This window comes from Arvicanthis niloticus, chromosome 14 (assembly GCF_011762505.2).
Source record: "Arvicanthis niloticus isolate mArvNil1 chromosome 14, mArvNil1.pat.X, whole genome shotgun sequence".
NCBI lineage: Eukaryota > Metazoa > Chordata > Mammalia > Rodentia > Muridae > Arvicanthis > Arvicanthis niloticus.
The window spans coordinates 35848354-35861055 of record NC_047671.1 but is presented as its reverse complement, the minus strand read 5'-3'; the positions used below and the strand labels follow the sequence as shown (position 1 = coordinate 35861055).

The following is a 12702-nucleotide window of genomic DNA, read 5'->3' as shown; positions in this document are numbered from 1 at the left end:
TTAACCAGGGGAGTTGAGCACTATGGCTTTTGGTAAGTAATGAACTACCTCCACCAGACTCTGGGAGGGATATTACCTGCCATAGCCTCCCTATAAGTGACTACATTTGTTTCTTGTAAAAGGCAAAATTCCATAGGTAAGGAAGACCAGAGAGTACAGTAGGAAACTGTACTCACACCAGATGATAATGAGAATGGAGGCTGCCAAGCAGCATAAAAGAGAGAACAATCAAACCTTCCAGGCCGTTGAATGTGCCCATTCAGGATGACCTTCAACTTTTTCTTATACTTTTATCCCATTTGGAGAATTTTGGTTCTATATGTATAGGGAGGGGCCATCTCATGTGTTAATTGTATTTATTTTAAAGAATTAAAGTAGTCTTAAAAGACTTGGCCACACTTTTGTTTGCATCCCATGGTCTTTCTTTTAAAGAACACCAACTAAAGCTAAAATGGGCTCTGGAGTCTCACAACTATGGCGTTCAAATTTGTGTTTGCTTCTCCCTTCTCATGAACCCTAAAGGGAATGGAAAGGGGCATGATCCTGATAAAATATGAACCCTTCTAAGCATTCCTGAAATGTTCAGTGTGCAGACATGGTTAAATACCTAGTTCAGGCCCATCTCCACAAATGCCTGGGGTAAGGCTGGCTGGCTGGCTTTTTCAAAGTGCTTCTCTTTCTGTACTAGCAGTGTTAGTGTTGTTTTATGATGTATCTCGATGACAGGCTGGCTTCTTTGCATGAATTAAATCTACGTATTGAGTGTTTCTAGCATTTTTGCTTTATTTATAACCAGCTTACTGTATAAACAACCAACAACCTTTACCCTGGCACACTGCCTTGGCATAGTCCGCAGCAGGGACATTATATGTCACTCCTCGTCGTCCCCAAAGTTCACTGGCTTCCAGGTACCTCCTCATTTTCACTTTCATACCTTCACTTGGGATATGAGAAATGTCTGCATGAGTGGGACAAAGCTGCTGCTTAAAGTGGGAACCTTAAGTGTCTTCACTGTGCTTGCTGCAGAGACGGTCTTCACAGTGAACATGCATTCTCGTGCAGTAAAGACAGTGGAGGACAGCTGCAGGTGGAACATCACTTGGCCTCACTGTATAGTGTCACAATCATCTTGTGTCTAATTGTAAAAACAACTAAATCGGTCATTTTCTCACATGCCTCTACTCCACACCCTGTCCCTCCCCCACTTCTGACCTCTCCCCCACACCCTGCCCCTCCCCCACACCCTGTCCCTCTTTTGCCTGTTGCATAGATGACCCTGAAGAGGCTGATAGGTTCAGAGAAAGGATATGTCGTACTTCACCCAGAAAAAAACTTCTAGCAAACCATATTTTCTGCAGAATGAAATGACCCTGTCTCACACAGAACATCCTTGTCTTTGGGAGCGCTTCTCTCCTTGTTCTGTTTTTTCCATCTTTATCCTCCTCCCACCTCCCTTTGCGAGCATAGAGACTGGAGAGAACTTAGGCGCCTGCCCAGGAGGCACATGAATAGTGCATTAAAACGGGGATGGAAAGTAAAGGGGAGAAGCTCCGTGGAATTCAGGTTGGATGAATAATGGAAAGAGCTGTACCCTGTAGCCAGGAGAACAGGAATTGAACCCCCTGTTCTGTCATTTAGAAATTGTCTTGGGCAACTTGACTGTCTTTTCTGAGTTGCGGTTTGTTTATAAAATTGAGTAACAACATGTGCCTCATCACTGTCTCAAAGTTAACTGAATTATATACATGAAAACGAGAGCACTGGTGGGGGACCACAGTCGCCCTTCACTAAATATTAGTCTCTTACCTCATGAGAAGGGGGGGTGGAGGAGTTGTTGGTGAAGGTCACAGGGTTTCTCAGTATTACACTGAGGACTGGCTCTGTGTGTGTGCATTTGTGTAGGGAGAGAGGAGGACAGAGATCCAGAGACAGATGGAGAAGCAGTTTAAGGCATGGGATCCTATTTTATTATATTGAGTTTTCTAATCTCTTTCATTACTTTCAGTATCTGTAACTTCCTGGTTTCAGGGAAAAAGGATAACTAGGTCAGAATAGTATTGGCTCTGAGTATCATTTACTCAAATTTGCTTTGTGTGTGTGTTCCCAGCCCCCTTATCCTATGCTCTGTGTGTTCCCAAGTCCACCGTCTTTTCTAATGGGACTGAGAAAGTGATCCATTTCTCTGAGTTTCATTTTCTGTGCAGGCCACTCTGTTTGTGCCAACACATTCTTTGGTTGCCACGTGTTAGCACCACTGCCTCAGGAGCTGTCAGGATGAAGAATCACTTCCTTTTCTGTGCCAGACCTGAGTTGATCTCTAAACTACAAAGGTTCAGGCTTTTCTTGGCACCAAAAATGCAGGAACTGGACCCAGATCTCACAGTTCTTTTTGTCCCTTATAAACCTTATACCTGAGGTATTCATATTACCAGTCTAAGCTCATATGTTTGCTGATGTGTGCTGAACCCAGATCTGGTGCAGTCCCTGCAACCTAAGTGGATCCTTTCGGGCTCCAACCCTGACCCAGTGACCCAGAAAATTAACAAGGACCCAAGATTTCTGGTAGAATTAGCTTGTTAATGCACAATCAAATTTACTCAGGATTTCTCCTAAGATAAAAACATCTTATGCTTCTGCCAATAATGAGATCTCATTGTTCTATCAGCCCTTTCTTCTTGTTTGAAAAAACCAACGACCCTATTTTTTTCTTTCTTTACCAAAATTGATTGGCAAACATACATGTATAAAACAAAATAAATATGATGAAAGAACATCGCCTGAGCATCACAGTCCCAAGGAAGATGCACAGGTATCTCATCTCAGCTCTTCAGTGCATGAATATTCAAGAAGTCTATCACATTGCATTTCCTAATACATGGTGTCACCTCAAATACTTGACACATTTCAACAAAATTTGTTTCACCTTTAAATAATGTTAAATTTTTTAAGCTATCCCATGAAGCCTGATGTTTTCAAAATTATCAAAGGAGTCTATGTCACTGAAGGGTTAAGAATCTCTGAAGGAGGGGTTTGTGGGATCATGAAGGTTTTCTACAGGGTCTATTAATCCCTTTATTTTTTTAGTTTTTGGATTTTCTCTTTTGTGAATAGAAGCTTCTTCCCGCCCACCCACACCCTTCGGTGAACAGTGCTCTTCCTGGAGTCAGAATGTTACTTTGTGTCAGTACGTGATGCCATCCTCAGCCCTCTTTGTGACTAATTCTGCTCTAGTAATTTCAGTGCACTACAATTTGTAAACAAACTATTCATTCACATTTGTGTTGATGTTTCTTGAATATCTCAAATATACTGGTGGTTACTAAGCTAGCCAAACAGACCACATAGCCAATTTAAAAAATGCTGTCTTTTATCAGTTTAAGATCTAAGGGGTGTGTATGCGCATGCGTGTGTGCCTGTGTGTGCGTGTGCGTGTGCGTGCGTGTGCGTGTGTGTGTGTGTGTGTCTGTCTGTCTGTCTGTCTGTCTCTATGTGTAGTGACTTCTTGGTCTATCTGTCTACCTGTCTGTCTGTCTGTCTGTCTGTCTGTCTCTGTGTGTAGTAACTTCTTGATTTATATCTCCTGCTCCTTACAGATCTTGGAGATATCTAAGGCTTCATGGGGACTTTCCCACATTCCAGACTGCTGCCCTCCAACGAAGCTCTGAGTCACTGATTCAAGTACTGGCAACATGTGGAAACCCAGGACAGGTCAGCGTCACTAGCCTTCAGTCGAAGCAGCAGCCGAGAACCAGTGTGGCCTGAAACTCAAGCAAGCGCTAGAGAAAGCCGCCTCCTCTGTTCATGGAAAGAGGAAATGAAAGGGTTTCCAGCCAATCACAAGGAACTATCCACCGCTCCAAAGAGCCCACCTTCCTTATCCAGCAGGCTGTCCTGCCGAGTGATTCCCATTCAACCCTTCTTCAGGAAACACCGTGTGGCAGTCTAACCAAAATCATAAAGGCCAACACTCAGAAAAGGAGACCTGGAACCGCGATTCTATCAAAACACTCCAGTCGAATTATGTCAGAAAGCCTGCCTAGACCCCCTGTGATCCCATCCCGGAGGCCAGGGTTTCGGATATGCTACATTTGTGGCCGAGAATTTGGGTCCCAGTCACTTGCCATTCATGAGCCCCAGTGCTTGGAGAAATGGCGCATCGAGAACAGCAAACTACCCAAGCACCTGAGGAGGCCAGAACCCTCCAAACCACAGCCCATCGGTGGCAGCGACTCCTACAACCTTCAGGCAGCCAACGAGGAGGCATTTCAGAGTGCGCAGGCTCAGCTGATACCCTGTGAAAACTGCGGCCGCACATTCTTGCCAGATCGTCTCCTGGTTCACCAGAGAAGCTGCAAGCCAAAGGGTGAGAATCCTGGAACACCAAACATGGATAGTCCTAATGTTCCTACTGGTCTCAAGAAAGCTTCTAGCGGCATCCCAGCCCGACCAAGGACTCTCATCTGTTACATTTGTGGTAGGGAATTTGGCACACTGTCCCTTCCTATCCACGAGCCCAAATGCTTGGAAAAGTGGAAAATTGAGAATGACCGGCTTCCTAGAGAGCTGCGTCGGCCACTGCCCCAGAAGCCTCAACCCCTTCCAACTGGACAGCCCAGCCAAGAGGGGGCCAGTCAAGCCGCGCTTGTGCCTTGCCCAAATTGTGGCCGGACCTTTGCTGTAGACCGCCTACCTGTACACCAGAGAAGCTGTAAATCTCAACCTAGTGGACCCAAAACTCAAAATTCGAACCTAGAAAGGAAAGGGGGTCCAAATGCACCCACTAATTCTAAGCAACAGAGGAACATGGAAGCACCCAATGGGGACAAGGTAACTGTTGTCATATAAAATGAAGTAGGTGGACTGGGGACACACTGCATCTTCAAAAGGATGAGAAAACTATTCCCAGAGCCAGCCACCTCAGCCCCAACGATGGTTTCTCCCAAAGCCTTACTTGTGTCTCAAAGCAGCCTGTCCAAATGGATCTCCTTTTGGACTCCAGGGGCTGTGTGTGTGTCTCTTTTTGCAAAGTAGACCTAACAGAATCCTTGTCTGGTTGGTTCATAATCCTCTTCAGTCCTACAGCCTAAAAGAGATGGACTTTTTTTTTTTTCTCTGATCCCTCATCCCAGTAATCCCTGGGAGAGACTGTTACTTAAAATGAGTCATTAATGCTGTGTCTACATTACAGAGATATGATTCCCATTCCAACGGCCAATGTTTATTGCTGGTTTATTTTAGTCATCTACCTTAGGAATTTGTTTTTGGCAATGCTGGGTTATGCTGAGTTTATCTTACTAAAATAGAATCTGTGTCAAAAACCCCAAATGACTTTAGCAATAATTATACACTGGAGCACTTGCTGAGTCTATGTGCTCTACAGAGAGCAGTGTGATTTTGTTGAAGGCATACATGGTTATTAGTGTGTGTGTGTGGGGGGGGTGCTGTTAACCCCTTCATGGATGCTGAAGCAACTAGATATGTCTGCATGATTCTGGGAAGATCTCAGTCCATTGTTGTTCTGTACCCATTATGGAGACTGTTCACAGGATGCTGTCCCCAAACCTCAGTCATTCTAAACAGTGAATGCAGGTATTGTCAGACTATAAAGTTATTATCCTTTTACTTGGGGTCTCAAGTAAAAGGTGAGGATGCTTATGAAGGTGGCCAGTTGAACAGCAGGACATGGTACTGTCACATCAGGACACTGCCCTGTCACATCTTATGTGTCAACTGTAAGAAACAGGAGGTGATTTTTCCTCATGGCCGTTTGGATTCCAAGCATGCTCAAAACTCCTAACCACGGCCTCCTGACAATAGTCTTTATCCAGATACTGTTTATAACTTGAGTAGTTTAAGAAAACACACATAATTCGAACCATTATTAAACTGGAACAATAAGGACACATCTTTTATTATGATCTAATTTCTCTTGCCTTTATTTTTTTTATTACTCTAAGAACTGTCTAGTCCTTGTTCCTAATTTCCATGACTAAAAATTATGGACTTACTAGTTTTGAAGGTCCCATGGCAGTCATCCGAGAGCAGAGGAGTCAGACCAACATGCTGAACAATTTTTCCAGTGAATATTGAAGACAGAAAAAAACTTCAAAATGGCTAGATTCTTTGCCCTATGGAAAACCACTGCTTAAGTGTGGCATGGGCTCTGAGCTGGTCTCATAAACCTGATCTGGTTTCCCCATCTTCTGCCTGTTGTTTTACTTCCAAGATGTGTGGGGTCTGGAAACAGAGAACAAAAGGATCTGTGTCTTGGGGCCACCAATCAGCACCTGTCCCAGTATTCTAACTCACGGCCCGGTTTCTTGGTTGCATGCATTTACTTTAAACCTTCTCATTACAGATCTAGAGCTAGCGGCGAGTATGGTCAGGACTCTTGTGCTTATCGTTGTAGCACATACTTTGTGCTCCAAGACTGGAGCCAACCTGCTAAGCACAGCATGGTCTCTCAGTCACAATTGCTGAGAGAGACTGACTGACTGGGCCTGTGGTGTCACTTCCTCACCCACCCAGTTGTTTGGAGGAGTTGGTGTCAGCAGTGGTGGTATCTCCATGATGCCTGAGTGTCTGTGAGGCTTCAGGGAGGCCCCTGGAAGACTGGATGTTGCCAGTGTGTACCCAAACCCTCAAAAGGTGTTCGCTGCTATGTATCAGTTGGAAAGTGGCACCCGCCATTGTTACCTGTCTCCTGATAGATTGGGAACCATACAGGTCCCAGTAAAAACATGGATAGGTCATCTAAGCAAAAGGTCAAAGCCACAGTTAAATCAAGCTTGGCTTAATTAAGATGGAGCAAGTTTTAGACTTCCCCAAAGCATAAGATATTTTGGAAGTGATGGACATTATTCATACCCTCAGACAGTGCTTTTAGTGATGGATGTTATCCGTACCCTCAGACATTGCTTTAAAGGTGCATTCAGAAGAACACCAGTTTCTAAGTTTACTTTGCTTTCTGGATCCCGTCTGTTGAAATTTTAGCTTCCTCACACCACTTACCACTTCATGCAGTGAGTCATTTGTTTTTCATAAAGAGCACTGACCTATACATCATTAGATTCTGGAGTTGACTCTGCCTATGACAGCTGACTTTTGGCTGACTGAAGTGCATTGCTTTTTTACAATTTGGATGCCTGCTTCATCTCTTTCTCTTGTCAATTAGAGCAGTTTTACTTTGGAATTCTTCATCTGGTCTTGGATTAGCGTCAGCTGTCTTGCCTGATATTCTCAAGGGGCTCAACCTGAATTCCAGAGAGGGAAAAAAATATGTTCACAGTAACAGCCATAGTATTGGGGAAAATAATTTGCTCTCGCTGGGTGACAGTGAGCTTTGGTAGCCAAGTACAGTGCTGCTAAGGATGTCCCTCTACTGTTGAAGGTTCTCTTACAATGCAGTCAAAGAGAACAAAAACAAAGGCCCATGAGATCCAAGTGGGCACTTCTCTTTATCCTTATATGAACTCAAACTCTCCCGCCATGTATAATCTGAAATACAGAGCCAAATCTATTCTTCGTGATCTCATAGAAAAGTTGTGAAGTGCTCTAGTAGTGTTTAAGGGGAATAGAAACCTTAGTGTGTAATTACATAAAAGTCTATTGTTCTGGGGAGATCATTGTCTGGCCCTATGTCGTAATGACCAGCATTGTGGCATTTCCTTCCTCTGAAAGAGAGAAAGCTCGGGTGAGCTACACCTAGTTAAAAACTTCATATGAAGTTTTTATGTGCAGTGTGGAAAAATACAGATTATTGTTTTGAATTTTACTTACTGTTTTTGCTTAATCAAATATTTATTTTGTAAGTATTTTTCATGGTATCTGCTGAAGAACATGATAGAGGCCATTATTATTCCTTATTTTAAAATAAAAGGAATAAATGTTAACAAGTTGGCTCTTTTTTTTTTTTTTTTTTTGGAAGTCCTCTGCAAGAACAGCAAATGCTCTTAGCCACTGAGCCATCTCTCCAGCCCCCCCAGCTCCAACCCTTCATTTTAACTTCCACAATCTAAGAAGGTTTGTTTATAATACTACTATGAACTCCAGTTATTTGGGACTACAAATGGTTACAGTCTTTAGCTTGAGACCTCTTCCAGTTACTTGACGCACAAGATGATAGTTAAACACATAAGCCCAAATACAGTCGTTGCCCAATAAACTTCTCTAAGTAAGCCTAGGGATTTATGTCTTAGGATTTTGTTGGTGACACATGAAATGTTCCTAAAAATCCTGCCTTATGTTGCAAAGCCAAAATTATTTTTTATTAAGGGACAGTATCTTTTCTACAGAAGATACTCTTTGAACTTGAATCTGAGTACTTTTGGTACCAGGGCTCAGGTTGCAGCTGAACACATCGCTAGCATCTGGTGCTGCCATCTGCTGTTTCCTTTTAATGCCTTCTACACTGTCAAATGTGTGACTGCCTTTCTCAAAAAAAAATTTATTTTTATTCTTTTTAATTATGTGTATGTGGATGGGTGTGTGTCTATGTGCAGGTATATGTACCTGATTGAAGGTGAGCCAGAAGACCAAAAATAGTCAAACCCCCTGTAGCTGAAGTTGCAGGTGGTTGCAAACTATCTGATATGGGTGCAGAGAACTGAATTTGGGTCCTTGAGTCATGTTAGCTGCTGAGTTACCTATGCAGTCCTGACTCCTCTTTTAGTTTTATGTATGTGAATATTTTTCTTTCACGCATGTGTGTGCAGTACATGCATGCCTGGTGCCCTCAGGTGTCAAAAGAGATTATCAAATTCCTGGGATCTGGAGTTATGGATGGTTGTGAGCCACCAGGCAGATGCTAGAAATTGAACTTCAGTCCTCTGCAAGAACAGCAAATGCTCTTAGCCACTGAGTCATCTCTCCAGCTCCTCCAGCCCGAACCCTTCATTTTAACTTCCACAATCTAAGAAGGTTCGTTTATAATACTACTATGAACTCCAGTTATTTGGAACTACAAATGGTTATATTAGATTTGAAGTTAGATGTGCAGTTTCTGGTGGGAGTGGGGAGAATCTTAGTCCTTGAAGGCAAAATATCTAGTGGAACTGTCACAACAAGAAAGATGGAGCAGATATGACCCCATTTTTTATCATTTTCATCCATTTGTGCATGGATTTCTGTTAAATAGAAAGAACCATGAAGTTTAGGGACAGGAAGTAAAAATATGAACTTCTTTATTGAGTATCTAATGTATCCATCCATTCTCCTATGAAAATGCTTGAAATAGAGTAATTTATGAAGAATAGAGGTTTGATTCTCATATTCTGGAGACAAGGCAGTACAAGATCAAAGGGCTGGCAGCCCTGCTGTCTGGGACAGATGTTCTCCATGCAAGATGGGACTGTCTGCTGTTCTGGAGTGAGTAAAGCTCAGAGTTCACAGCAGGGAAAAAGTGGAAGGGCAAGGAGGTGATAGCATCAAACTTGAACCCTTTGATGAAGGTGTTAACTTTATTTACAAAGGTCACCACCCACATCATGTGTTCCACTGAGGACTAAGGTTCCACATGCCTTTAGAAGGAACACCATCACTCAGTGTTGTTTTTCCTGATCAGCACTTTGTACACACAATCTAAATTTTCTCTGATTTTTCTGGTGGGAAGTTTGAGGTTAAGAGTTACCTAGAGTTAGGTAGCAGGTTCTAAAGTAGGTGCTAGGGACAGTTCTAAATCGAAGTGAGCGCATCAAGGGTCCAAGGCATGGTAGAACTCAGTGGTAGCATTTTTTTATTCTTTAATTTTAATTTTTTAATTTAGCATGGAAAGGTGGGATCATTGTTACCTTGGGAAGTCTAAGCACTAGGTAATAAAAAGAGGAAACAAGTTAGCTGACTTACAAGTATTCATCATTAGGCATTGGCCTAAACACTAAGTATACACTCATTAATAAAAAAACAGAAAAACAAAAAAACTATAGATGTAGCTCTTAGTCTTTGGAGGAAATGATGGGAAAAGTAAAAAAATAATCAGGTAGTATCAAATTTTGATAGCACAGTGTGTTGGGATAGGAGGCAACATTCAGAACTTTGGCTAGAGAAAACCTCAAGGGAGATTCTTTATCTGAGACCCATGGCCAGTGACAGAATTAATGGAGCAAGTTGGTGTGAAGGCGTGTCTGTAGCGGGGAGACTGTGGAACTTACAGTAGAACTAAAGAGCCTACATGTGGCTGACACCTAATGGGGGATGATGTTGCATAAGAAGCAGCTGTAGGGTGGCACTTGGGCAGTGATAATCCCTCAAACACACCAGTTGCTTAGCTGTATCATGAATCCAATGACTGGTGGCAGACTTGGAGATGAAGTAGGATGGGCATACTTTGTGAAACTTAAAATATGGAAGGGTGAGGAAGGAGGGCAAGGAGGACTCCCATATTTTAGTGCAAACACCAGGTTTAATTGTGCCACTTTCTAAGAAGGAAAGGAAGGCCATAAGGAGTAGTTTCATTCCAGAAATAACAAATTAAAATGTTACTGAGGTATTTAAGTAATCTGAGCTGAGGTGTATGAGTTTGAGACTAAGAAGAGAGGACATGGCTGGGATGTTCATTTGTTAGTTATTAGTAATTACAAAAATCTGAATGAGTGTAGGATTAGAAAACCAGACTCAGGTTCTGGACTGCCTCAGCAATTTAGAGCAGAACAGAGTTCAGAGTCTAATATTCACATGGTAGCTCACAACCATGTATAATTCCAATTCCGGGGGATCTGATGCCTCCTGTTGACCTCTGGGGCACAAGTACACACAGATATTTATGCAGGCAAAACACCAATGCAACTAAAATAAAAACAAATAAATCTTAAAAGCGAAAAAGGAAGAAAGACTGAAGCTGACTCTTGAAGGAGCTGGAGAATGAATATCCAAAATTATGACTGACTAGAATGGCCTGGAGAGAGAGACTGCTTTAGGAAGGTGGTAGCTGCAAAACTATTAGTGGAGGAGGAACAGCAGAAGGCATGCTCAGAGAGGAAGTAGAATCAGAACTGAAAATAACTGTTGGTTTGGCCATGTAGATTTACCTATAAATGTTGGAAGGAACACGCCCATTTGGTTGCAGCTGTAGCATGTGGGTATGTTTTGAGAAATTTAGCTCTCTAGCCTAAGGAAAAAGTCAGTGGAAAAGTTAGAAGTAGGGGTTTCTTTAAACAATAGAAGTGCTGAGACTACACTGAATGACTAACCTACTAATTCAGTGGAGAGGAAGAGTGAATTGAGGTGACCAGAAAAGGTAAGACCCCGCAGAAGAAGCAGTCACCAGGACCTAGGACTGCCAGTGTATGGAAAGAGCAATCTGTAGGATGGGTGCTTCTTTATTCCTGGAGGATGCCGAGTGCAAAAAAAAAACCCTGACAAAAACAAAACAAGTGCATCCACTAGCAGTGGGAAGATGGAGGGGCTGCAATCTGTTTATGTTTTCTAAATTAAATATCAGGCAATCCTAGCATGCTATTTAGCCCATGACAATAAGGAGAAAGGGTAACTCTGAGGGTATTCTTAGTGTTTGTTCTCTTTGTGGCCTCTGTTAAACTGAGTTCCTGAAGTCAAGACTAAGGCTCTTAGAACTGCTTGCCTCAGTTATCCCTAAATCCAAGAGTGACATGGGACTCCTTTTGGAAATTGTAAATAATACATTATGTGGCCTATGGTTCTCACACTTAGTCATCTTCAGTGGCCCTAGCTCAGCCGCTCAGCAGTGCTGATGTCATGAAAGCCAGCCTTACCTCATAAAGTGCCTTGTGATGATGCTGCCGGCTGGGCTACTTAATGATTAACTCCACAAGACGCTTGATCATCTTTCCTTGGGGCCAACCATGCCCGAATATCAGGGCAGCATTCTAGGATCCCATGGCTCTCACGTCTACAAAGAGCAACAATAAGGTAACAATCCTGGCCTCTCTCTCTCTCTCTCTCTCTCTCTCTCTCTCTCTCTCTCTCTCTCTCTCTCTCACACACACACACACACACACACACACACACACACACACATTATTGGCTCTTAAAGCCAAGCCAGGTGAACCTGTGGACAGATATAGAATGTGTGAAATGTGTGTGCTGAGAATAGTTTTAAATTTTTAACAAAAAATTTACTATATACATTTCTCATAAAAATTTGAAAGATGACACCTACACAAATGCTAATAACAAATAACTTAAAACATATGAGATCTGCCTCCAATTGCATCAGAAGTTAGCAAGACTCTGATAGACACTGATACTCCTAGGATTTGCACCAGGATACCTGTATTTTGCTTGCCACTTCTTTAGAAGGATAAATGTTAATTATGTGTTACTCCTGTGAGAGGATAGGACCAGATGTTCATACACCAAATATTATTCAGTCATAAACACAACAAAACTATACTACGGCTACATTATTTAAAAGTTTCTCTATCTTGGGCTGGTGAAATGGCTCACTGGGTAAAGTTGCTTGCTGCCAAGCCTGACAATGTGACCTATCTCTGAGACCCACGAGGTAAAAAGAGAGAACCGACTCCTGCAATTTGACTTCTGTACATGCATGCACACCCAATAAATAAAATATGATAAAATGTTAACCTATCTTACATGCATTCGTGAGCCTATTTCTTTTCATGACACCATTTCCTTGCTTCCAACCCCAAATTCATGCATCTGTATTTCCTAATAATATACACTAATGACTATGGTTTGGAACACGATTACTGCCAATCCGATTTC

The 12702-nt window shown here is 42.4% G+C and overlaps 2 protein-coding genes across 2 annotated transcripts in view; both read left to right on the top strand.

Annotated features, from left to right (window-relative positions):
- Positions 1–12564, top strand: part of Znf474 (zinc finger protein 474) — a 30317-nt gene extending 17753 nt beyond the window's left edge. Inside the window, exon 2 of the mRNA XM_076912656.1 lies at positions 3594–12564. Within this exon, the coding sequence (XP_076768771.1) occupies positions 3802–4845 (1044 nt within the window). The 5' untranslated portion in view covers positions 3594–3801 and the 3' untranslated portion in view covers positions 4846–12564. The remainder of the gene's footprint in view (positions 1–3593) is intronic.
- The window catches only part of Znf475 (zinc finger protein 475), a 20901-nt gene continuing 19942 nt past the window's right edge, over positions 11744–12702 (top strand). The window contains exon 1 of the mRNA XM_034518492.2: positions 11744–11883. Within this exon, the coding sequence (XP_034374383.1) occupies positions 11851–11883 (33 nt within the window). The 5' untranslated portion in view covers positions 11744–11850. The remainder of the gene's footprint in view (positions 11884–12702) is intronic.